Raw genomic sequence first — 27504 nt, forward strand, 5'->3', positions numbered from 1 at the left:
TTCTGGAAGCTCTGTGAGAGTCCCACTGGATTCAGTGGAATAGTGAAGTATAACTTAAATAGCATTGACACATTCTTTGCACCGTTAGCTGTAGCAGGTGCTGATTGCTTTGGGAATCACATACCATAATTAAGGCTGCGTTTTAGTCACGTGTATTTTTAGTAAAAGTCACGGACAGGTCACGGGCAATAAACAAAAATTCATGGCCTGTGACCTGTCCATGACTTGTACAATACCCCTGACTAAATCTTGGGAGTGCTGTGGGTTCTCGGGGGGCGGCACAGGTTCGGGGGGGGCAGGTGCTGGGGGGGATGCTGGCCGGGGTGGGGAGCGCAGGTGCTGGGAGGGGTGATCCGGGGGGGTGCCACGAGTGCTGGGGGAGCAGTCCGGGGACGGGCAGCTGGTGCTGGGGAGAGTTGGAGGGGCTGGCAGCGATATGTCCCTCCCTAAGTTCCTAGCTCCGCAGCTCTCATTGTCTGGAAACCATGGCCAATGGGAGCTGTGGGGGCGATGCCTGCATGTGGAGGCAGTGTGCGGGGCTAGGAGCTGACGGAGGGACATGTTGCTGCTTCCGGGGAGCCCCTCCCAAGGTAAGCGCTACCCAGACTCCTCATCTCTTCCTGTGCCCCAACTCCCAGCCCTGAGCCCCTTCCCATACCCAAACTCCTCCTGCTGCTGTTGGGAGGGGGGGGGGGCAGTGGCCCGCAACTGGCCCAGGGGCTGTCTGATCTGCTCAGGCAATTCTGGAGCCAGCCGCACCGGCCACTGCCGAAGTCACGGAGATCACGGAAAGGCATGGAATCTGTGACTTCTGTGACAAACTCGCAGCCTTACCTATAAGGCTTTTGGAACATTCATAGTTTGACCCTAGCAAACTCCTTCCAGGTGCTGCTGCTGTTTCCTGTGTGGGTGTGGTAGTAGAGGCCACAGGGCCAAGTATCTACTAAAATATTTTTCCAGTTAAAATTTAATTTTTATTCTCATGAATGTTTCACTTTTTCAGGAGTAAGAAAATCTTAAACAAGAAAAAACTGAAAAGGAAACAGAAGACTAAATTGAAAGTGAAAACACGAAACAAGGTAAATGATGTGGATCTATATGTTCAAGATATTACCTCTCCCATCTGGTCAGATTCTGTTCTATATCATAAAGAGGAAGAGGTTCATGACAAACTTCTTCCTACAGATTATTTTATCACTATGCTGAAAGACAGTATCTATATTGGGTTTGCCGCCACAGGAAATCCCTATAAGAGAAAAGGAGGAAAGCCAGTCTAATAGAGAAAGTGAGACCACTAAGCAATATAGTTCTGGTTCCAGGCTAGAATAATATAGCTATGTAAAACCTCCCCTTCGAAAAAATTATGAAAGAGGGAACGGAGCTTACAGGCAAGACCAAAAGGCAGAGTAGCATGGCCAAATAGTGCTACAATGTGCCCCAATCCAAAATCAAATATGGTCTCATTTCGGTATGTTGATGCTCTTTTCCTTCTAGTTTGACACAGCCAGTCTTTCAGATGGGGATCTATTGCCAAAGGACCTCACAGATTAGGAGAATAGAATCAGCAGGAAAGAAAAATTTTGAGGCCTTGTCAGCTGCATCAGTTTGTTTTGCAAAGGAATTCTGGCATGGATTGACAATCTGAAATACCTCTGAAGCATAAAAGGCCTTTAAACTAGTTGCACCTCTGAAAAAGATGTCTTTAGAAGCAGACTTCATATTTGATGTCTCCCTGATTGCCTTCTGGTACTCAGAGCCAAGAGCTACAATGTGATAGTATGCTGACCCATGTGGCCCTGGGAGTGAAAGAGAGATCCACAGATTAACTGCTCTCAATCACTTCAAAATACTGCGAGGGGAAGCTGTTTGGCAAACCTATGGATAAGCGGGTAGTGGATTTGTTGGAAAGACCTTAGTTCCTAACAAGCAGGATAGGAGTGACTACAGGTCTTACCCCATATCAGGGTAATCCTTTTACACTGACCAATATAGAAAATCCCACTGGAAACACTTAAGAGGAAAATGAAACAGATGCAGGGGAGCATGTGGTGGCAGAGGTGAGTTCTTTGGTTCAACCTCAGATTCCTCAAAACAAACTGCATGTCTAGCAGACACCCCAGTGTAGAGAGGAGCCCCAAATTAGTAGTTGGCGGCTGCTTCAGTTTGCAGTGTTCTGACAAGTGGTGACCCTTGACAAATGGATTTTGGAAACAGTGCAACGGGGATAGTCTTTTGGATTTTTTTTCAAATTGAGGCAAATTTATTCCATTTGCCTTGCTAAAGGATATGTAGTAAAGGTGAGACATACAAATGGCCATCCTTCATCTCCTCTGAATGGGAGGAATAGAATCTGTTCATTCTCCAGAGAGGAACCAGTGCATTCACTCCATCTTCTTGTTCCTAGTCCCTCCCCTCCCCTCCCCTCCCCTCTTCTTCCCCCCCCCCCCCTCCAAGTCAAAAGGCTACAAGGTAGTTCTCAGTCTGAAGGTATCTCAACAGGTTCATGGAAAAAAAACAAAATCAAGATGGAAACCTTAAATCCACACTAACTGCTATCAACAAGGGTACTCTAGGGCATCCTTCAGATCTCTTCATGTCAACTTCCATATCCCAATTTGGCTGTCTAACAGATGCTGCTTGTGCTTTGCTCTTAGAGAACAGCACTACCAGTACAGGTCTCTTATCTTCTGGTTTATCAACAGCCATGCAAATATTTATGAAAATGCCAGTAGTGTGAATACTAGGAATGGGATTCTTGCCTATTCTTTCCTGGATGACCTCCTTTTTCTAGCCTTATCCAGAGTCAGAGCTATAGCCAGCACTAGTCAGGATGCTGCAGAACCATGGCTCTGTGATTCAATTGGGAGAATAATCAGTTTAACACCTTTGCAATAGATTTCCTACCTCAGAGGAGAATAGATGCCGTTCTTTAAAGTTTTCATATCACAGGAGAAAATGAGGAATCTTATCAAAACTGGTCAGCCCCTCTTGGGTAGTACCCACTCTCACACACGGTCTATTCTGAGATCAGTAGTCTCTTGTGTGGATAATCTTTAGTGAACCCATGCTCATGTGAGGATGCTACAGAGCTTCCCCTTGTCCTCCCGTACCAATCTCTTTTCCACCCATCAGTGAAGGTATATAACCAAGTGATACTCCAGTCCCTCAGATAGTGGGTTTCAAGCAAATTTGATTCAGGCTTCCTGATAGGCAAACCAGTCAGGAAGTTATTGCCACAGATGCCAGTCTGGAAAGATGGGATGCTCACACCAGGTCAAGGACTTCCTGGGGATCTGCTCCAAAAAGGGAACAAACACAGTACAAACTGCTTAGTGCTCCCATATTTGGACACTGGTCATGTACTGGTCATAACAGACAAATACCCTGGTGTAACATCCTACATCAATAGGTCAAGGGGAGCAAGGTCAACACTCCTATAAAGAGAAGGTTACTTGCTAATGACTTTGGCAGATTCTTCTCTGCTCCCTTCACATCTAAGGGAAAAATGAATGTTATAGCTGACTGGCTTAGTTGGGAACAAATAGATAATTCAGAATGGGAACTATACCCAGATGTGTTCTATCTGTTTGTAAAGGACTTAGTCTCCAATCTGTTTGCCTCCCACCTGAATCATAAGGTTCCATTGTACAGGGAAGAAATTATGATTTAAAAAAAAAAAAATCAAAGCATAGAAAATTAATTTGTCCTATCTTCCTAGAGGAGCTCCTCATCTTTGCCTTTTGAGGAGAAGTTTTTGAATGTGAGAGCGAAGGATTATTCTACCTGAATGTTCTGAAAACATGTTTAAAAAGAGAAATAAAATTCAGTCAGTTTGACATTCAGAATGAGCAAAGTAAAAGAAAAGAAAATACGAAAATTAAGAGAAATGGCACTAAAAAGGGAGAAAGTTACCTGTAGAAAGTATTTCTGCTCAAGATCTAAAGAGGAGCTTTGGATTTCCAATGACAATACATTTCCTTAAAGAGAAGACAAGGGCTTTGCTTCGTCTTGCAGAAGTGTTTCAGACACCACCTTGGATTGACTTTTTGTCAGATTCCCAGCCTCAAACGCTGCAATGGCTGGAAGCCAGAGTGTAGCTGGTGTGTTGCAGACAGGCTGCTTGGGTCAGAGTTGCTGGATCAGGGCTATATTGTAACACGGACACTCATGGTGGGACCCGCATGCTGTTTGTGAGCAGCCCAGGTTTGGGAGCTGCAACAGCAAGAGGGCAGGTTTTTCCGTCAGATTCACAGTCCCTTGCCTGACTGCTTGGGCAATTGGATTTTGACCGTACCTACTCTTGAGCGATCATTTCCTTGTTGGTGTAGGATATACTGCATAACTCTAGAAAGCTGTCTACCAGCAAGTGTTAACTACTATTTGAAATGAACCAGATTGGTGCCTTGGGTGAGGCAAAAATCTTAGTAGTAGTCTCAGCTTCTATACTTTGTATTTTAGAGTAGTTAATACACTTAAAATTGAAGGGTTTTCTAAGTCATCTTTGACATTTTTAGTTGATGGTAGATTGCTGTTTGCGCATAATATGGTTATCTGATCTGTGTCCCCCTTTAAGAAATCCTGTCCCTACTTAGGATCTTAATTTGGTTTTAGCTTCACTTAGGAACTCACTTTTTGAATCCTTGTCTGATTGTTCATTGTGTTGTTTCTCTTAAAACAGCTTTCATTATTGCCATAACCTCAGCCAGAAGAGTGAGAAAATTAAATGTCTTAATGGCTGAGCCACCATATATGCCTTTTCAAAAAGATAAGGTGGTTCTTAGGCCTGATCCCAGGGTTTTGCCAAAAGTGGTGTCTGATTTTCATATGAGACAATTAATTTGCTGGTATTTTTTTCCCAGAGCTGCATATTAATAAAGGGGAATCTGTTTTATGTATTTTGGATGCAAGAATGCTCTTGCATATTATTTAGTTATTTAGATTTTGATATTTTAGTTTTTGAAAATCATCTAGATTATTTCTGTTTTACCCTGTAACCCACATGAGTTTTAGCATATCTTTCCAGACACTAGAAGGATTAAAAATGTATTGTTGACTCTTACCCATTAACAAATTCCTGTACCTATGACCGCATGATCACATTCTAGTACAGCTGTGGCAGCTTCTCTTGCTTACCTTAAGCAAGTTCCAGTTACTGAAATGTGCGGGGCTACGACCTGGTCCTCTGTACACACTCTTCTAAGCATTATGCTCTTAACTTGGCCATAGGGGCTAATACTAGATTTGGTAAAGCGGTGCTTCAGTCTCTATTCAACTAGGACTCTGTTCCCTCCTCTGGGTTATTTTCAGCACTGCTGAACAATCCCATGAGTGGGATGTAGAGCCACTTGAAGAAATGAAGTTTACTTACTTGTAACCAGAGTTCTTCAAGATGACTCTGCATAGTCACACTTCCACCTGTCTTTCGCTTTGTCTGAGAGCTCTTTTTTTAATCTCTGGAGGAATCTGAGGTGGTAAAGGGCACTGCACCCTCTTATATAGCCTTGGAACTTTCAGAGACACCGAGGGGAGGTATAGGAGAGGGCACAGGAGCGCTCGAATAGTTACTGCTTGGAGAAGGTTTTATTTTTGGGTGCCATTAGGTGGTGCAATACCCATAACTATGGATATGCAGAGCCCTCTCGAAAAACTCTGGCTACAAGTAAGTAACTTCATTTTCAGACTTTGTTGAGCCAGACTGGCTATTAACATTTTTGATAGGTGATTTTTAGCATACCTCATAGACATTATGATTATCAGGTCTTTAATGAATTCTGTGGTGGCATTTTTTTACCTATATCCGTTTTCAGGCATCTTTGCTGCTGATTATACAGTGATTATGAATATGAGCACCTTTATGTATATAGCTACCAGACATAAAAACATAATGGCAACCAAATCAACATCTCCTTTCAATCTCTCAACAGAGCTGCACTCCTAGCCCTCCATCCCTCATTGAATTCCTGCTCTAAAAGATAGACTTTTATAGTATGTCCTCAAGATTAATAAATTTAGGACCAAGGTGAATAGTGGATTATTCCTAAAATTATTTGTTTAGCACAGTAAAGTGTCAGGGCTCCATTTTGTTATGCACTCTACAAACACAATACAAAACACTCCTTGTCCCGAAGAGCTTACAGTCCAAATAGACAAGATGGAATGTGGGAGGGGAAATAGAGGCACAACAAGGTGAAGGGATCGACCCATGGTAAAACAGGAGGTCAGTGGCAGAATCAGGACTAGAACTCAAGTCTCCAAGTCCCAGCCCATTGGACCACACTGCCTCTCCAAATTGAATGGTCTCTCATGGAAAATACTCTGCCATCAGCTCTCTGCTGTATCGATGGGGTTCTAGTTTGAGTATCTCTGCAGAATGAGGCAGTGTTAGCTCAGTGCAGAAGGACAGATGGGTTGGAATACTTGAGGTTTGAAACCTAAACTATCAATTAAATAACATAATGCTTAATACTGAAAGTAGGACAAGAGACACTTTCTGAAAGTTGGCCAGCTCATTGTAAAGATGTAGGAAAACAGCCTGTAATACTTAGTCTAGCGCTAAAAGGGTTGACTTCTGAAGTTACCTGAATGCAGGTAAGATGACTTGACCACCTAGTTATAAAGAGGGTTGGGTACTGCAACATATATAGATCAAGGCCTCATGCAATTCTAATGAGAATGAGTTTAAATATGGAGATGTTCAAATTTACTGTACAGTAGGTGTCATTGCAGCAACATTTGACATTAATGAAGTAAACAGGGCTTTATGTGGAAGACACTCCAAAGAACCTTGATATGTGCCCTACAATTGTTTTGCAGTAGGAGGGGAAGCATTGCTTATGAAGTAAATTGCTCTTAATTTGTATAATTAAGGCCAGTTTATTCAGCTTTAGGGCTGAAAACTGAGGTGAATGTATATTTGGTTTATAAATCATTGCAAACAAACTCTGAAAGTATATGTATAGATACATATATACAGCAGAAGTATATTTTATTAAATTTTATGCTATTTAACGTCCTGATTCTGTAGAAATTACATTTTTGTTTTGAGTCTGGAGCTTGTTTTATTTTGAATGAGACATGATAATCTGGGCAGAACTATTTTTTCAAGTATTTTTATTAAAAAAGCAGTTAACTGGCATTGTGTGTTTTCATGTTCACGTCTCAGCGAGTTCCATATCAAATTTGCAAAGCTAGTTGGTAAAATGATGATGGCTTTAACTTTTGGCTTGGCAGTTGCAAAGTGGGATCTCAAAATCAGTCTCTGTTCTCTAGGATTTGTTGGAACGTAGTTAACGTTCTGTTTAGTGTGTGACTCAGGAAAAAAAATTGGCTTTCCCCTGTTTATATTTGCTTTGCAGCTCTAATGAGTAAGAGGTAGTGTGACAGACCCAGACCAGTTGGATGCAGGAGTCTGGTAGAAGGCAAATATACTGGCCACTGGATGAATAGTTTTCTGTTCCCTGAGTGACCAGAACAGGGGCTACTCTAGAGCAATCAGGAACCTGCTAGAACCAATTAAGACAGGCAAGCTAATTAAGACACCTGGAGCCAATTAAGAACTTCCTAGAATCCGTTATGGCAGGCAGGCTAATCAGGACACCTGGTTTGAAAAGGACCTTCCAACAGTTAGTGAGGGGCGCTCGAGGAGCAGGGAGTAAGAAGGCATGCTGCTGGAGGACTGAGGAGAACAAGCATTATCAGGCTGCAGGAGGAAGGTCCTGCGGTGAGGATAAAGAAGGTGCTGGGGGGAGGCCACGGGGAAGTAGCCCAGGGAGTTGTAGCTGTCACGCAGCTATATAGGAGACGTTGTAGACAGCTGCTATCCACAGGACCCTGGGCTGGAACCCATTGTAGAGGGCAGGCTTGGGTTCCCCCCATCCCAACTCTGACACTAGTGTGACAAAGTTCCTCCTCTGTCTTGGAAGGTCCCGCGCTTTCTGGTGGATTTGCTCGCCTCAGAGGTTCATGGCAGCCCTGTTTGGCTGCTTTTGCTAGAGGCTCAAACTTGCCTTTCACTCAGCTAACCTCATCACTGGCCAGCATGGGGGAAATGGAGAACAATCTTCACAGTCTCTGTTGTCCCACCTAGTGGGTCGGGGACCAGCCAGATCCCTTTCCAAATCAGACCTTCCCCTCTGATGTGTCTCACAGACCAGGTCAACTCCTCCTGTGCCAGATAGGGAGTTGGAGGGATGGGGGGAATCCAGGCCCACACTCTACACTGGCTTCCAGCCCAGGGCCCTGTGGATAGCAGCTGTCTATGTCTCCTGTATCAGCTGCGTGACAGCTACAACTCCCTGGGCTACTTCCCCATGGCCTCCCCCCAGCACCTTCTTTATCCTCACTAAGAGCTGTCGTGAACCTCTGAGGCGAGCAAATCTGTCAGAAAGTGCAGGAACCACCGAGGCAGAGGAGGAACTTTGTCACAATAGTAAAAATGAACTGTTGTCAGAAAAAAATTCTTTGAATACATAGGGATCTCATCTGCTTAGCATGAATGTGCCTTTTCTGCAGTCAACTTTCTGACCGTAATCATGTTTTAGTGTTAAATTTGTTCTTCTGTTCCACTATTTAGGTTAACACTTCTCCAGGGTTTCCTGCTTGTTTTCATGAGGTAGATTCCCAAATGTATGTCAATGTTGTATGAATTACATTTAAATATAAAAAGTCAAAAACATGTCTTTCTCAGTTGATTCTGAAATCCTGTTATGTGGTTTTCCTGTTGTTGCTAGATTATGCAGCATATGGTGTACTGTAAAATTTCCTAATTTGAAGACTTGTGTGTTATTTAGGGTTATGATAAAGATACACGTGCTGGTGAAACTTGTTTATCACTGTGTATTATGAATGACGTGCTGCTTTTCTCTGCCATATGGAGTTTTAGTCATCCATACTTGAAAAAATAAAATATTAACCCACTTTTTACCATTGTCTGGCTAAAGGGATAGTGAGACTTTGATATTTCTCTTTAGTGAAATTTGAAAAGTAATAAACTTTATAAATGAAGAATTAACTTTCAACCAAAAATAAAATCTTATTGTTTTTCAGACAGAAAACTTGGAGAGTACAATAACCATACCGGATATCAAATTACACAGCAACCCTTCAGCTTTTAATGTTTACTGCAATGTCCGCCATTGTGTTTTGGAGTGGCAAAAAAAAGAAACATCCTTAACTTTGGCTTCAAAGAACACTGTGCAGAGTGGGGATTCAGATAGTGATGAAGAGGAGGAGTCCAAAGAGCCACCCCTCAAGCTTCCAAAGGCAAGTGACCCTGGATAATTTTTCATGTGTAATTACAAGGTCTGCATGGCACATCTTTGACAGTTTTATTCATCAAAATTAATTTAACCCTTTCTCAGTTGGATCGTTTTACTTTATGACAAGTTATTAGGCACATAGTAATTGTTATACCAGGTCAGACCAAGTATCTTCTCTGACAGTGGTGGATACTGGATGCTTCAGAGGACTGCAAGAAACTCTGAGGTGGTCACTTGGAAATAAGCTACCCACAGAAGTTTCTTTTTAACTCCCTCAATTAGAAGTTGGCTTATTCTCTGATTTATGAGGGTTTATATTCCTTCCAAACATTTATTTTTTCAATCTCATCTAATGTAACTGGATATTTTTATTCTCCATATAAATATTTTGTTTTTTTTTTTAAATCTTGCTTAGCTCTTGGCTGCAATGTTTTGTGGCATTGATTGATTGTTGGTCTGTATATTAAGATTGTGGACAGAATACTTCAGTAATAATAGCTTTTAGAATTTAATGACTTTAATGATTTTGCTATGAGTGTATAATAGGATGCTGTTCAATAGTGGAATATTAGAAAGAAAAGCTGGTGAGAATGGTTAAACTGCATCGTTTTTCTTACCTGTATATTTTATTTGCTCATATGTCCGATTACCAGTTCCATTTAGCTATTGAGTATGCCTTTTGTGTTTTGCCCACCAATTAGTGTTTGTTTAATATGTGTAATCTATTAATATTGTTTCTGGTCATCCTTCCCTGATGTGAGCTCAAAGGGAGTTGGGCAGAGCAGCTTCACATAGTTCTTTATGTGACTTATTATGATAAGGTTGAATTAAATACTAGTAAAATTGCCTTTATGTTGGTCTTATTGTTGCCTGGAAAACAGGTATCTTACAGATGTTTTGTCATGAAAGGTTAGCTTGGAAGTCCAGAGAGGATTTTGGTGAACTTCAGAGGGACTTAACCAAAGTAGATAATTGGGCAACATGGCAGACAAATTCAGTGTTGATAAATGCCAAGTAATGCATGTTGGAGGGAAGGATTGGTGGTAGTAATGCACTTTTACAGGGTTCTAAATTAACTATATAATCTCAGCTCATTGAAGGCTAGCTCAATGTGTAGCTTCAGTCAAAAAAGTAAACAAAATATTAGGATGCATAAGGAGTGAGATGAAGAGGAATATGAAAAACAGAATGCCTTTATGTAAATCAGTAGTCTGGCTTTACTACTGCTGACCCTGTATCCAAAAGGATATTTGAGAATTAGAGGGCACAAAAATGATTAGGGACGTGGAAAAAACATCTATGAAGAGAGTAGAAAGATTCCTGTTGTTTGTCACTAAGGAGACAAATAAGAGAATGGGAATTTCTGTTCTTCCTGTCTCAAAACACAAGCACCCAGGGGATGGACATTCAGCACAATATAAAGGTGGTAAATTTAAAACTGATAAAATGAATACTTTTTCACACAGTACTTAAATTGTGGAAAAATTGGAACAGGATGATTTTTTGAGCCTAATAACTTAGTAAGACTCAGAGGGATTGGATGTTTGTGGATACTTTGTAATAGTCACTGCTAATGAAGGACAGAAGGAGACAATAAGCTCTGTTTCAGGACATAAATCAATCTCTTAACTACAAATATTAAAATAAGACCTTTGAGGGGCGGGATGACCCCACATATACCTAGTGTGGGTTTTTTTTGTGTGTGTACATTCCTTTGAAGTATGTGGTGCTGGCCACTTCTGGAGACAGGATACTCAGCTAGATTAATCGTGAATCTGATCCAGTATGGCAATTCCCATATAAGGGCATAGGGCCTGTTTTCTTTGTAAATTTGGTTGATAGCTTCTGAAGGTGGAGTTGTAAATGCTGCCTACCTTGATTTGTTTACTTGGGAGGGAAGGGATTTGTGATTTTTTTGTTTGTTTTTGTTTTGTTGTTTTTTGTAGTGAATATTCCACATTTATTGACTTTGTCACCTGATTAAAATGGAATGAATGACAGCTTACCTGTGTGAATGTGAAAAAACAAGCTGTTTTAACATCTTAAATACTATCTGCAGTTTCTAGAAATACTTTCATAGTGAGGCAGTGTTAGAACAGTGTGGATAAAATTTTCAGAAGTAACCTAGGCACCAGATTTTCAGTTACTTTGATACCTAAAGATGCAGTTAGGCATCTAGTGGGGCTTTAAAAAACACCTACATAGGGTAAAGGCCAAATTTTCATTGTAATAATATGGAATTGGGCATCTAAGTTGCTTAGCTGCATATCTGCATCATTAGGCACCAAAGTGGCTTTGAAAATATGGACCTTTTGGAACCTAACAGCTTGCCTACAGTGTACCAATTGCTGTGCATTACTTGCGGTGTGGACGGTGTTACGGTGCAATGAAAGTCCAAGGATGCAGTTTAGTGGACTTTCACTGCTCTATAGCAGTGTCCACATGGCAAGTTACTGTGCAAGCAGGCTGATTCACACTGTAGCTTGCTCCACAATATCCATGTGTAGACAAGCCCCATCTTTTGTTGAAAATCCATAGGATTTAGGAGCCAAAGTGCCTAAATCACTTTTGAAGATGGGACCTAGACTCCTAAGTCACTTAAGTGCTTTTGCGAATGTTATCTTCATTAATAGGTGAATTGCTTTGATATTTCGTGTGTGTGTGTGTGTGTAGATGTATATGTGTGTATATGTATATGTGTATATACACATAATAAAATTTATTAGATTGGCATAGGCTACTGAGCTCATTTTTGTTAATTTGATATAAATGAAGAGAGTTGTTGCAGATGATCTGAAGTCTCATTTTAGTAATTTCTAGACTTATTTCCTTTGAATAAGATACTGGGCTAAATAGAGAATATTGATAAAGATCTTTTATGTTCCTCAAAGAGGGATGAAAGTTGGAAGAAAAACTTACACCTAACTTTTTCCACTTTCACAACCCCTCCAGTGCTAAGCTTTTTAAGACTGAGATTGAGGCCTGGTTTATACTAGAAAACTTGGTCAATATAACTATGTTGCTAACAGGTGTGAAAAATCCACATTCTTGAGTGGTGTAGTTAAGCCTACCGAAGTCCCAGTGTAGACAGCACTAGGTCAGTGGAAGAACTCTTCTGTTGACCTAGTTGCTGCCTCTCAGGGAGGCAGATTACCTGCACTGGTGGGGAGAATCTTCCCTGTTAGTGTAGATAATGTCTGTACTGAAGAGCTGTGCCACTGTAGCATTTTATGTATAGACAAGCCTCTGGAATGCTTGTTTTTAATTCAAATACAAAATGCTTTTCCAATTGACAATAAAGCTGGTGGTTGAAAACAAGCTGAAATAATTTATTGTACTTTTTGAACAAGATGCATTAATAAACCTCAGTGAAATCTCTGGTTTTGTTTTCTGAAATCTGATAGACCAACAAACAAACCAAATTGTTTTATATAGGCTTTTATTTGAAATATAGATCTGAATGAAAAATTCTTTGGAGGTTCCTGTAAATAGATGTTGGAGCAAAATTTGCTGTTTTCCTAAACTGCTGTGTCCCTTTGTTAGTCTTGATGCAAAGATTTTGTATTCTTTCTATGATGAAAGTGTAGTTATCAGTGGTTCACAGTCATGCTGGAAGGGCATAATGAGTGGGGTCTGCAGGGATCAGTTCTGGGTCCAGTTCTGTTCAATATCTTCATCAATGATTTAGATAATGGCATAGAGTACACTTATAAAGTTTGCGGATGATACCAAGCTGGGAGGGTTGCAAGTGCTTTGGAGGATAGGATTAAAATTCAAAATGATCTGGAGAAATGGTCTGATGTAAATAGGATGAAATTCAATAAGGACAAATGCAAAGTATTCCATTTAGGATGGAACAATCATTTTGCACTCATACAAAATGGGAAATGACTGCCAAGGAAGGAGTACTGCAGAAAGGGATCTGGCGGTTATAGTGGACCACAAGCTAAATATGAATGAACAGTATAACACGGTTGCAAAAAAAGCGAACATCATTCTGGAATATATTAGGAGTGTTGTAATCAAGACATGAGAAGTAATTCTTCCGCTCTACTCCGCGCTGATTAGGCCTCAACTGGAATATTGTGTCCAGTTCTGGGTGCCACATTTCAGGAAAGATGTGGACAAATTGGAGAAAATCATTTTTGTTGCTCTTCTGTGGACTAAAGGTCTAGAAAACATTACCTATGAGAGAAGATTGAAAAATTGGGTTTGTTTAGTGTGGAAAAGAGAAGACTGCGAGGGGACATAACAGTTTTCAAATACATAAAAGGTTGTTGAAGGGAGGAGGGAGAAAAATTGTTGTTCTTAACCTCTGAGGATAGGAGAAAAGCAATGGGCTTAACTTGCAGCAAGGGAGGTTTAGGTTGGACATTAGGAAAAACATCCTAACTGTCAGAGTGGTTAAGCACTGGAGTAAATTGCCTAGGGAGGTTGTTGAATCTCCATCATTGGAGATTTTTAAGAGTAGGTTAGAAAAACACCTGTCAGGAATGATCTAGATAATACTTAGTCCTGCCATGAGTGCAGGAGATTGGACTAGATGAGGTCCCTTCCAGTCCTATGATTCTGAGAGACAAACACGTGTGTCTGCTTTGGGCACAGTTGGATTAAGAAGCCCAATGATGAAGACACTGGCCTTGGCCCTGGAATTGAATTCCATGATTGTTGCACAGGCAGTTCTTAATTCATCTGATCTGATAGTGAAAGCCTCTAAGGCACCACTGGCATTGGCTTCTGAGATAAGAGCCGAGCCCCAAGAAAAGCCTTTGTATCAGTCGTCTTTTGATTAAAAAAATGATGGCCCTGATAAGAGAAGCCTTCTTATTTCTTGCCAAGTTGCATCCAGGAGATTAATCAGATCTGCATTTTTTGACATCAGATCCTAACCTGAAAATTAGATGTAAATCCCTGCGTAAATCTCAGTTATGGGTTCTAAGGACAGCATCTGATCTAAAGAGAGCTCTGGAACTAGCAGTAGTTTCATCATCACCGATTCACACAGCTTCATCGGTTACTGTGGTAGCTGAAGTTCACCACACAAATCTGCAGAGCCACGAGACCAGTTAGCTAAAGTGGAGAAGATGAAAGCTCCAACCAATTATCCTTCTCATATTTTGACTCCTGTGAAACAAAAGAGATGGGATAAGCGATCTTATTTTTCCCAGACTTTCCTGCTGCCCCCAAGAATACCTTTGTGAAATGATGTCGCCTTTTTTGCTAAACATGCCAGGTCCTCTAGTTTCTCCACTTGTCTTTTGAATCTGCAGTCTGTGCTTGTCCGATCTACAGAGGAACTGGACTAAGTTAGGTTTTCAGAGGTCCTGTCGAGATTTCACCTTCAGGAAAGAGTACTTCTGGACATTGGGCTTGTGCTGTCTTATCTTCTAGGGTCTGAGATGTTCCTAGAATTTGGGTATTGTTACTACTGGCAAGTTCCACTAAAGGATGCATGGCTCTATTAGTGTCGTATCAGCAGCACAGAGAGATTGCACGGCCACTGTTGGAAAAGCTTGCCCATTGTATCCGAGCTTCCCAGATCTGGCAACTTCTCCTGTCTTCAAAGAGCATTGTCACTCTATGATCCCTGAAATTCTGTCAGCAGGAGAGCCTGCGGCTCAGAGTACCAGCAACTGGAGCCAATGGTGGAAACTGACTCATCACCAAATGAATTGTTGGGGTGGCTACCACTACTTCTCATTCTAAGGACAGTTTACAATTCCACAAGTTTGTAGATAAGATGGCCATGACTTTGAAACTTCCATCTGTAATATTGGAAGAACACCCCCATTCTGTATTTACGTTTTGGGTGCTCTGTCAAGGAATGAAGTCTTTCTTCCAGTTGTAGATGAACTGTTGCAGCCTGCAAAAGCAATGCAGTGTACCGTTTCAAAAAACAAAAACAAAAAAACCCCTAAGTTATATTATTTGCTATATAAAATATTCTCCTTTGTTCACGCCTTAAGCCTTAGTTGCAGCAGTCATTATATCTAGAGGAGGAGATTTGAATTTCACATCCTCCAGCAAGAGGGGAAAATAGATGGAGGTAACTGGTTAAAAAAAGTGTTTGCCATTGTTTGCCTTGAAGAAACAGTGGCTAATTACCAGGCAGTATGGGAAAGGTTTTCTGCCTAATACAGGCAGAGAATAGTCCACTGATTGCCCTTCATATGGGAACAAATGATACTTCTGGATTTTCATGGGGACGCTTCAAGGAAGACTAGACGAGGCTCGGAAAGATGCTTAAAGAAATGGAGGCTAATGTGATGTTCAGTGGGATTCTACCTGTCGCTAGAAGAGGAGAGCAAAGGCGAGACAAGATTATGAGGATCCATAGATGGCTCAGACAGTGGTGCTATACGGAGGGCTTTGGGATAATTGTCCACTGGGAGACCTTCACAGACAGAGAAGTGTTTTCATAGGACAGACTCCACCTTAATAGGGAGGGAAATAGACTTCTTAGATGGAGGTTGAGACAACTGATTACAAGCGCTTTAAATTAGGAATTCACAGTAGATGGTTGGGAGATGCTCTTGTAATCTCCACGCCTGGTTCTAATCCTGAGTGGGGGAAAAATCAAGTAACAGAGGATATAGCAATGGAGAAAGGAACAACAGAGGGTAGGAGAATGGATATCAAGAGGACAGATACTGTCCGTGGTATTGACACTAACAGTCAGGTAGGCGATACTGGTAGTAGAGTGACCATGCTTAGTCGTGTGAGGAATCTTGGTGAAGCCAAGCAGGAACAACTTAAATGTCTTTACAACAATGCAAGGAGCCTGGGTAACAAAATGGATGAACGAGAACTCCTGGGTCAGGAAGTTAAACTAGATATTATAGGGATAACAGAAATAAAATGGAATAGTAGTCATGACTGAAATATAGGTATTGAAGGGTATGTTCTGTTCAGAAATACAGGTAAAGGTGGTGGAGTAGCATTGTATATTAATGGTAAAGTAGGCGATCCAGAAATTAGAAGTGATTGGATAAAATGGGGAATCTGTTTGGGTCAAAATCACTTTGGCAAAGAAAGCTGTAAAAGAAGCTTCACTGGGATAATGCTTGGGGTATGCTAAAGACCCCCATGATCTGATATGGATAGGGACTTCTTTAATATTTTCAATGGGATAATCATACAATTTCCAGGAGTATTTATAGGAGACTTTAATTTCCCAGATATATATTGGCGGACAAATGCTACTAATGATGGTAGGGCCCAGATATTCCTGAATGTGATAGCCGACAGATTTTTTTTCACCAGGTACTCACTGAACCAAGAAGAGGTGATGCCATTTTAGGTTTCGTATTGGTAAGTATTAATGAACTCATAGAAGAACTGGTTTTAGAGGACTACTTTGGCTCAAGTGATCATGAGTTAATTCAGTTGAAACTTAATGGAAGGATTTTTTTAAAAAAGGTCTGCAACTAGGATCCTTGATTTCAAAAGGGCAAACTTAAAAAAATTGAGGGAAGTTGTTAGGGAAGTGGACTGGACTGAAGAACTTAAGCAGCTGAATGAGGAGGAGGCTTGGAATTATTTAAATCAGAGTTGTAGAAACTATCTGAAGCCTGCATCTCAAGCAAGGGGAGAAAAATTGTGGGAAAGGGTTGAAGATCTAACAGCATGAGCAAGCATCTTAAATAGGTTGAGACAGCAGAAAGCTGATAAGGAATGGAAGAAGGGATCGATCAGCAAGGAAAATGACTCTTGGAGGTCAGAAAGTGTAGGGAAAAGGTGGGACCTGCCAAAAGCCAAACAGAGTTGGATCTTGGAAAGGAAATTAATACAATAGTAAGAGGTACTTTAGACATATAAAGAAAAAGAAAACAAGGAAAGAAGTGGGACTGCTAAGCACTGAGAATGGGGTGGATATTAAAGATAATCTAGGTGTGGCCCAACATTTAAGTGAACACTTCGCCTAAGTTTTAAATAAGGGTATAATAAGGCTCTTAGAAGTAGTGGCAGGGTGGCTAATGGAAACGAGGTTATGGAAGTAGAAATTACGACATTCTAGGTAGAAGTCAAACTGAAACAGCTTGGGCCCAAATGGGGGCCCCAGATAATTTCAATCCATGAATATTCAAGGAACTGGCAGATAAAAGTGCAAGTCCAATAGCAAGGATTTTTAATGAATCTGTAAACTTAGGAGTTTTACCCTGTGACTGGAAAATTGCTTATATTATGCCTGTTTGACCTCAGTTGTATGCAAAGTCTTGGAACAAATTTTGAAAGAGAAAGTAATTAAGTACATAAAGGTAAACCGTAATTGGGATAAAATACAACATGGTTTTAAAAGAGGTAGACTGTGCCAGATCAATCTGATCTCTTTTTTTGAGAAATTAACTAGTAGTTTCTTTAGACAAAGGAAATGCAGTAGATCTAATCTACATGGTTTTCAGTAAGGCATTCCACATGGAAAATTATTAGTTAAATTGGAGAAAATAGGGATTAATATGGGACTGGGAAGGTGGATAAGGAACTGGTTAAAGGGGACACTATAATGGGTCATACTGAAAAGTGAAATGTTAGGCTGGAGGGAGGTTACTAGTGGAGTTCCACAGGGATCAGTCTTGGGACCAATTTTATTTAACATTTTTATTAATGACCGTGGCACATAAATGGGGGTGTGCTAATAATTTGTGGATGAGACAAAGAATATCATACAAGATTTGTGTGACATTGAAAACTGGAGTAATAAAAATGGGATGAAATTTAATAGTGCAAAGTGCAAGGTCATGCAATTAGGGACTAAGAAGAAGAATTTTTGCTATAAGCTGGGGACATCTCAGTTAGAAGCGACCGAGGAGAAGGAAGACCTGGGTGTATTGGTTGATCACAGGATGACTGTGAGCTGCCAGTGTGATGCAACCGTGAAAAAGATGAATGCAGTCCTGGTATGCATCAGGTAGAGATTGGAAAGTGTTATTACTATACAAGGCACCGGCGAGACCTCATCTAGAATACTGTGTGCAATTCTGGTGTCCCATGTTTTAAGAACAATGAATTCAAACTGGAACAGGTACAGAGAAGAGCTACTAGGATGATCAGAGGAGTGGAAAACTACCTTATGAGAGGAAACATAAGGATAAGGATTTTGTCTAGTTCAGCATAACCAAATGAAGACTGAAGGTAGATATGATTGCTCTAAGTAAAGGCGTCTGAGGAATAAATACCAGGGAGAGAGGGGAATTATTTAAGTTGAGGGTAAATGTTGGCACAAGAACAAATATATATAAATAGGCCATCAATACGTTTAGACATGTAATTCTAACCATCAGAGGAGTGAAGTTCTGGAACAGCCTCCCAAGGGGGCCATTGGGGCAAATTTCCTAACTGGTTTCAAGACTGAGCTTGATAAGTTTATTGAGGGGGTTGGTATCAGGAGAGTGCGTACAACAGCATGTGGTCCATCTGTGACTGCTAGTAGCAAATATCTCCTACGGCCAAAGATGGGACATTAGATCACAAGGGCTCTGAGTTACTACACTGAGTTCTTTTCCACTTGTGTGTCTCGCTGATATGCTCTGGGTCTAACTGATTTCTGCATTTGGGGCCGGGAAGGAATTTCCCTCCAGGTCAGATTGGCAGAGACTCTGGTTATTTTTGGCCTTCCTCTGCTGCATGTTAAATTAGAGTAAATGGTGGATTCTTTGTAACTTGAAGTCTTTTAAATCAAGATTTGAGCACTTCACTAACTCAGTCAGAGGTTGTGGGTCTATTACAGGGTGGGTGAGAGACTGTGGCCTGTAGTGTGCAGGGGGTCTGTAATAGGTCCGTGCCGGGGCTCGACCCTCCTGGGCGGGAGGGGAGCCACACTGACTCACTATTGCGGGAATAAACAGCCAGTTAGTTCAGAAGCTCTGGCCCTCCGGTGCAGGGACTGAGCAGACAACAGTTAGTTCAGGGCTCAGGACCTCTGGTGCAGGGGCTGAGCGGACAACAGTTAGTTCCAGGCTCAGGCCCTCTGGTGCAGGGCTGAGCAAACAACAATTAGTTCAGGGCTCAGGCCCTCTGGTGCAGGGACTGAGCAAACAACAATTAGTTCAGGGCTCAGGCCCTCTCGTGCAGGGATTGAGCAAACAACAGTTAGTTCATGGCTCAGGCCCTCTGGTGCAGGGGCTGAGTGAGCAAACAGTTAAGGAGCCCAGGCCCTGGATCAGGGCGGGGCACACACAGTTATAGCTCAGGCCCTTGGGTGCAGGGGCTGAGTGAGCAAACAGTTAAGGAGCCCAGGCCCTGGATCAGGGCGGGGCACACACAGTTATAGCTCAGGCCCTTGGGTGCAGGGGCTGAGCGAGCAAACAGTTAAGGAGCCCCGGCCCTGGATCAGGGCGGGGCACACACAGTTATAGCTCAGGCTCTTGGGTGCAGGGGCTGAGCGAGCAAACAGTTAAGGAGCCCCGGCCCTGGATCAGGGCGGGGCACACACAGTTATAGCTCCTACAGCCGAGCGTTAGGTGAGGGGGAAGCCTGCCACCCGTGAGCGAGGGTGGCAGGGGGAAACGCAGGCCCACCCACTCCACTGCGTTCCAGCCCGGGGCCCTAGCAGCGGAGGGGGCAGGAGGGGAGCCACACCGACTCACTACAGGGTCAGACTAGATCATCATGATGGTCCTTTGTGGCCTTAAAGTCCATGAGTCTAAGAGATGTTTGTCTGCTCCTCCAGAAAGCAAGTTATAGGTAGAAGACTTTCCTTGTGAAGGAGGTGGATTATGCATCAAGAAAACTGAAATGTTAGAGAAGGTGAAGAATTCAAGGTCTACAGTACTCTGTCTTTCAACCTGTTGGAAGAAGGACCTCTGTGGTCCTCTTTTAAGATACTGTAGGGAGTTCAATCCACCATGTTGGTAGTCTTATTCTTGGAGTGCACTGTTGTGGAGGAGCTGGTGGTCATGGTCAGTGTTCCCTCTAATTTTTCCCACCTATGGGTGGAATTAATTTTGTTGTGCCCCAATAAGGAGGTGATCTGTGACACACCAGTTCTGGCAGGGATGGGCCGGACCAGGCCCCGGGGGAGGGGCTCCTCTCCCCGGCCGCGGCAGCTCCAGTGGGGCTGGGTTGGGCCACCTCTCCACAGCCGTGGCAGTTCCGGTGGGCCTGGGCCGGGCCGGGCTGGAGGACCTGCCAGCCCTTAATAGCTGCGCAGCTTACAGGGAACCTAAGTCATGGTACATATAGATACCAATGAGATAGGGAAGGGCAGGAGAGAGGTCTTGAAGGCCAAATGTAGGCTAAGTGAGAGATTGGAACTTCCATAGTACCAGAATCTGAAATGCTTTCTGTTCCATATTCGGGTGCAGCCAGCCAGGCAGAACTGCAGGGTGTCCATGTGTGGATGAGACCATGGTGTTAGGAGTAAGGATTTAAGTTTATTAGGAACTGGGGAACCTTCCGGGAAAGGAAGAGCGTATACAGGAAGGATGGGCTCCACCTAAACAAAAGTTCTAGCATGTAAAATTGAAAAGATCATAGAGGAGTTTTTAAACCAAGGGCTGGTGGAAAGCTGACAAGTGCTCCCTTAGGGGATGATTTATTAACAGGGATACTCTATATTCTAGCAAAGAGGAGAGGATAGAAGTACAGGTAGGAACTGAACAGAGAAGCAATCAAACGAAAGAGCCCCATCAATTGCATCACCTGAAGGCAGACTACTAAATATTTACAAATTTTATGTGTGCTTGTATACAAATGCAAGAAGTCTAAATACCAAGATGAACAAACTTGAGTATTAAATGAGGCTGTTGATATAATAGGCATCACAGAAACTTGGTGGAACAATGATAATCTATGAACACGGGTAATACCAAGGTACAAAATATATAGGAATGACGAAGTAGGTCGTGCTGGAGGGGGAGTAGCATTATATGTGAAACAAAACATAGAATCAAATCTAATAAAAATCTTAAATTAACCAAACTGTATCCTAGAATCTCTATGGATAGAAATTCCGTGCTTGAATAATAAGAGTATAGCAGTAGGTGTGTACTACTGACTACCTGACTAGGATGGTGAGATGTTCAGGAAGATTGGAGAGGCTACAAACCTAGCAGCAAACCCAATAATAATGGGGGATTTCAACTACAGTAGAATCTCAGAGTTATGAAAACCACAGTTATGAAGTGACTGGTCAACCACATATTTCTTTTTGAACCAGAAGTACACAATCAGACAGCAGCACAAGCACACATGCACGCGTGCAAGTACAGTAGTGTTAAACATAAACTACTAAAAAAAGGGAAAGTTTAAAAAAAAAAAAAGAAAAATTTGACAAGGCAAGGAAACTATTTTTGTGCTTGTTTCATTTAAATTAAAATGGTTAAAAGCAGCATTTTTTCCCTTCGTATTAAAGTTTCAAAACTGTTTTAAGTTAGTTCAGCTGTAAACTTTTGAAAGCACAACCATAATGTTTTGTTCAGAGTTAAGAACATTTCAAAGTTATGAACAACCTCCATTCCTGAGGTGTTTGTAACTCTGAGGGTCTACTATATCCTTGTATACTGGATAGATGTTAACTCCGGATGGGATGCAGAAATAAAACTTCTAGACGAAGGCTGTGTTACACTGCCATTTTCAGCGCTAAAACTTTTGTCGTTCAGGGGTGTGAAAAAACCCCCCTGAGCGACAAAAGTTTTAGTGCTGAAAAGCACCAGTATAGACAGTGCTTTATTGCCGGGAACTCATTCGGGGTGGTTTTATTTTTATTTTTTTATCGCCGGGAGAGCTCTTCCCTTGTGATAAAGCTTGTCTACACTGCCCATGTCACAGTGCTGCCGTGGCCGTGCTGTAACGTGGGCAGTGTAGTCATACCCTTAGTGACTAGCTATTCCAGGAAGCAGTCCTGGAACACGCAAGGGGAGAGACAATATTTTATTTAGTCCTAAAGCACGGGATCTGGTCCAAGAAGTGAATATAGTTGAACTGCTCAGTAATAACAACCAAAATGTAATTAAATTTAACATCCTTGTATGGGGATAATTGCCAAAGATATCATTTAATTTCAGTAGCATTTAATTTCAAAAAGGGGAACTACACAAAAATGAGAGAGCTAGTTAAATGTAAATTAAAAGGAACAGTTACGAAAGTGAAATTCCTGCAAGCTGCATAGAAACTATTTTAAAACACCATATGAGGCTCAAACTAAATGTATACCCCAAATTATAAAAACAAACAAAACAAGTAGGAGGACCAACAAATGCCACCATGGCTGAACAACAATGTAAGAGAGTGCAGTTAGAGGCAAAAAGACATCCCTTAAAAATTGGAAGTCAAATCCTATTGAGGATCATAGAAAGGAGCATTAACTCTGGCAAGTCAAGTGTAAAAGTATAATTATGCAGGCCAAAAACAAATTTGAAGAGCAACTAGCATAAGACACAAAAACTAATAGCAATTTTTAAGTATGTCACAAGCAGGAAGCCTGACAAGCTATCAGTGAGGCCACTGAATGATCGAGGTGCTAAAGGAGCACTCAAGGAAGACGAGGCTGTTGTGGAGAAGCTATGTGAATACTTTGCATCAGTCTTCACTGCAGAGGATGTGAGGGAGATTCCCGCACCTGAGCCATTCTTTTTAGGTGACAAATCTAAGGAACTGTCCCAGGTTGAGGCGTCAGTAGAAGAATTTTGGAACATATTGATTAATTAAACAGTAATAAGTCTTCAGGCCCAGATGATAGTCACACAAGAGTTGTGAAGGAACTCAGATATGAAATTGCAGAACTATTAACTGTGATATGCAAGTTATTGCTTAAATCTGCCTCTGTACCAGATGACTGAAGGGTAGCTAGTGTAATGCCACTTTTTAAAAAGTCTCCAGAGGAAATCCTGGCACTTATAGGTTGGTAAACCTAAGTTCAGTACCAGACAAATTTGTTGAAACTATAATGAAGAATGTAATGATCAGACACACAAATGCAGTATGTTGGGGAAGAGCCAGCACAGCTTTTGTAATGGCTATCTGACCAATCTATTTGAATTCTTTGAGGGTGTCAACAAGCATGTGGACAAACGTGATCTCATGGATATAGCATACTTGGACTTTCAGAAAGCCCTTGGCAAGGTCCCCTCTCAAAGGCTCTTAGCAAAGCAAGCAGTCATGAGGTAAGAGGAAAGGTCCTTTCACAGATCAGTAATTGGTTAAAAGATAGGAAACAAAGGTAGGAATAAATGATCAGTTTTCACAATGGAGAGATGATCTGTACTGGAACCAGTCCTAGTCAACATATTCATAAATGATCTGGAAAAAGGGGTAAATAGTGAGGTGGCAAAGTTTGCAGGTGATACAAAATTACTCAAAACAGTTAAGTCCAAAGCAGATGTGAAGAGTTACTAAGGGATCTCACAAAATTGGGTGACTGGGTAACAAAATGGCAGATGAAATTCAGTGTTGATTGGTGCAAAGTAATGCATATTGGAAAACATAATCCCAATAATACATACAAAATGATGGGCGTCTATCTTAATTATCTACCATCGGTCAAGAAAGAGCTCTTGTAGTCATCGTGAGTAGTTCTTTGAAAACATCTGCTCAGGGTGAGGTGGTAGTCAAAAAAGCTAACAATGTTAGGAACCACGTGAGCAGTGTGATCAGCACTGCAATGAGGTGATTACACCCTTTGAGCTGCGACAGCAGCCTTAATTTATGAGTGTGAATGTGCAGAGTCCATCTGAAAGAACTCCAGTTATAAGTAACCTTCATTTTCTGTGTCACTGTAAACTTGTACTGTCACAGGCTCCCCAATAGAAGCTATTACAGGTGCTAAACCCAAATTGGGCCTGTGCCATTCATGTGGTTGGTAACCAGGGGGTCTGCAGCCCAGAGATCCAGTCTAAGTATGGTTGAACTGCATGACTCTGCGCAGAGTGAGGTGCAGGAAGCCAGGCCAATCACACAAGGAATGGATGCATTTGAGAGGAAATAAAGAGGGGTCCAAGGTACAGTTTGTCCTGTAGCCATGACATGATCTAAAAATTGAAAACAATCAGCTTTGTTCAGGGGTTTTTAAATATTAAATATCTAATTATGTAGACACATGCATATTAGAATAACCGTATCTCTGTTTCATATTCAAAATTACACTCGTTTGAGAATTTGGTTTGATTATTTCTGTCTGGGGACTGCTGTGCTCTTCTATATTTACATGGTAGAGTTTGTGTGTTAAGCTAAAGAGAAATTCATACCATTATGTAAATATTTTTATGGCTGAACTGATCAAAGCATCCTGATAATGGGTCTTCTGTTAAAAATGTGTGTTGTACTTTTTTAGATCATTGAAGTTGGACTATGTGAAGTTTTTGAATTGATCAAGGAGACAAGATTTTCTCATCCATCACTGTGTCTCAGGAGTCTGCAAGCTCTGCTTAATGTGCTCCAGGGCCAGCAGCCAGAAGGCCTCCAGTCAGAGCCTCCTGAAGTTCTAGGTAATATTTCATACTTTTGCTTGAGCTTATGTTTGGCGCAAAAAAAAAGGGTGATTAGCAGGCAATGAGAAGAGGATGGTGTGTTTTCATCTATTTTAATAGATTATTTATACAAGGAATTTGTATTCAGTTCTCTGTTATAAGCTGATACATTTAATTTTTGTTCTGGGGCCATGACTCCCTCAAGGGAATTGGACACTCTGACCCATTATCTTTGTAAAAGAGAGATCTCTGTATATAGAGGGGATATCATTTTGTGCTTTTATGACATTCACTTCACCAGTTATTTGTACACTGTAGTGATACAAAAACCAGAAAGTCCAGCTTGTTGAGGTTCTTTTTGGTTTTACTAATCCTATAAGACATTGGTCTCAGAGAAAAGGCAATACTGTGGAAGGCCACTATCCTATACTACTACTGCATGCTAAAAATTTGTATATTTATCTATTGTATAAAAGTTTGAATAATACACAGAGAAATGTCATGTTTTGTTTGTCACTCTTGAACAATTGTATCGTTGCGTATTCACTAATAAAGGTAATATCGGTATTTTAATTCTTTGGTTTTTGGTGGTACTGAAAACATGTTGATTTACCTCTTAACAGCTCTGCATATGAAGAGTAGCAAAAGAAGTGCATGCAGTGGAATTAATTACACTGTAGAAATGATCATAGAAAGTCTTAACCATAGTAATAGAGTTAGAAACTCAGGCTGTCCATGCTTGTACTTGAACATGTATTGTTCTAAAACCTGTTCAGACTCCTTGGCTCTTGATACCACTGTACATTAGGTATTCACTTGCAGAGGTAACCAATATAACTGATACGTATGTTTGCATGAAACTTCTAATTATGGTGAGATGTACTGCAGGAAAAATTGCTAGAAGGTAGATTCGATATACAGTTGTATATCAAGCTACACATTACTGCTTTGTAATACTGCAGCTGACATAAAAAAGAAGTAAACACTAAATAAAGAGGAAGATTTCATCCCTGTTCAACAACTGAACAGGAAGAAGAAACGCACGTGATCACAAGTGTGTTTATTTTCAAGACATAGTTTACAAAAAAAATAGGGCTGTCAAGCAATGAAAAAAAATTGTGATTAATCGCACTGTTAATAATGGAATACCGTTTATTTAAATATTTTTGGATGCTTTCTACATTTTCAAATATATTGATTTCAGTTACAACACAGAATACAAAGTGTGCAGTGCTCACTATATTTATTTTTTATTACAAGTATTTGCACTATAAAAAAGCCAAAAGAATAGTTTTTCAGTTCACCTAATACAAGTACTGTAGTGCAATCTCTTTATCGTGAGAGTTGAACTTATAAATGTAGAATTATGTACCAAAAAAAACTGCATTCAAAAATAAAACTATGTAAAATTTTAGAGCCTGCAAGTCCACTCAGTCCTACTTGTTCAGCCAATCCCTCAGAGAAACAAATTTGTTTACATTTGCAGGATATAATACTGCCTGCTGCTTGTTTACAATGTCACCTGAAAGTTAGAATAGGCGTTGGCATGGCACTGTTGTAACCGGCGTCGCAAGATATTTATGTGCCAGATGCGCTAAAGATTCATATGTCCTTTCATGCTTCAACCACCATTCCAGGGGACATGCGTCCATCATGATGATGGGTTTTGCTCAATAACAATCCAAAGCAGTGCATACCAATGCATGTTCATTTTCATTATCTGAGTCAGGTGCCACCACCAGAAGGTTGATTTTTTTTTTTTTGTGGTGGTGGTTCAGGTTCTGTAGTTTCTGCATCGGAGTGTTGCTCTTTTAAGACTTCAGAAAGCGATGTTCCACACCTCATCCCTCTCAGATTTTGGAAGGCACTTCAAATTCTTAAACCTTGGATCAAGAGCTGTATCTTTAGAAATGTCACATTGGTACCTTCTTTGCGTTTTTTGTGTAATCTGCAGTGGAAGTGTTCTTTAAACGAACAACATGTGCTGTGTTATCATCCGAGACTACTATAACATGAAATACACCTTTTCCTCAATCTAACGCTGTCCTCGGGAGCCAAAAAATCTTACTGCGTTATAGGTGAAACTGTTATATCGAATTTGCTTTGATCCACCGGAGTGCGCGCCCCCCCCCCCCCCCCCCCCCCCCGGAGCACTGCTTTACCACGTTATATCCGAATTTGTGTTCTATCAGGTCGCGTTATATCGGGGTAGAGGTGTATATGGCAGAATGTGGGTAAAACAGAGGAGGGAACATACAGTTCTCCCCCAAGGAGTTCAGTCATAAATTTAATTAACACATTATTTTTTTAACTAGCTTCGTCAGCATGGAAGCATGTTCTCTGGAATGATGGACGAAGCATGAAGGGGCATATGAATGTTTAACATATTTGGCACGTAAATACCTTGCAATGCTGGCTACAAAAGTTCCATGCAAATGCCTGCTCTCACTTTCTGGTGACATTGTAAATAAGGAGAGGGCAGCATTATCTCCTGTAAATGTAAACAGATTTGTTTGTCTTAGTGATTGGCTGAACAAGAAGTAGGAGTGAGTGGACTTGTAGGCTCTGAAGTTTTTTACATTGTTTTGTTTTCAAGTGGTTATGTAACACAAATATAGATTTGTTTTTTCAGTTGCATTTTCTTCACAAAGATTACACAACAGTACTTGTATGAGGTGAATTGAAAAAAACTTTTATCATTTTTACAGTGCAAGTATTTGTAATAAAAATAATATACACTTTGATTTCAATTAAAACACAGAATACAATATATGTGAAAATGTAGAAAAACATCCAAAATATTTAATAAATTTCAATTGGTATTCTATTATTTAACAGTGCTA

General features: G+C 41.0%; 1 protein-coding gene across 27 annotated transcripts in view; it reads left to right on the plus strand.

The window, feature by feature from the left end:
* Nucleotides 1–27504, plus strand: part of MYCBP2 (MYC binding protein 2) — a 384804-nt gene that overhangs the window by 35386 nt on the left and 321914 nt on the right. For all 27 annotated transcript variants that reach the window (XM_008178543.4, XM_008178544.4, XM_008178547.4 and 24 more), the window contains exons 2-4: nucleotides 1004–1079; nucleotides 9046–9261; nucleotides 24526–24679. In XM_008178543.4, the coding sequence (XP_008176765.1) occupies nucleotides 1004–1079; nucleotides 9046–9261; nucleotides 24526–24679 (446 nt within the window). The remainder of the gene's footprint in view (nucleotides 1–1003; nucleotides 1080–9045; nucleotides 9262–24525; nucleotides 24680–27504) is intronic.

Source organism: Chrysemys picta, chromosome 1 (genome assembly GCF_011386835.1).
Source record: "Chrysemys picta bellii isolate R12L10 chromosome 1, ASM1138683v2, whole genome shotgun sequence".
NCBI lineage: Eukaryota > Metazoa > Chordata > Testudines > Emydidae > Chrysemys > Chrysemys picta.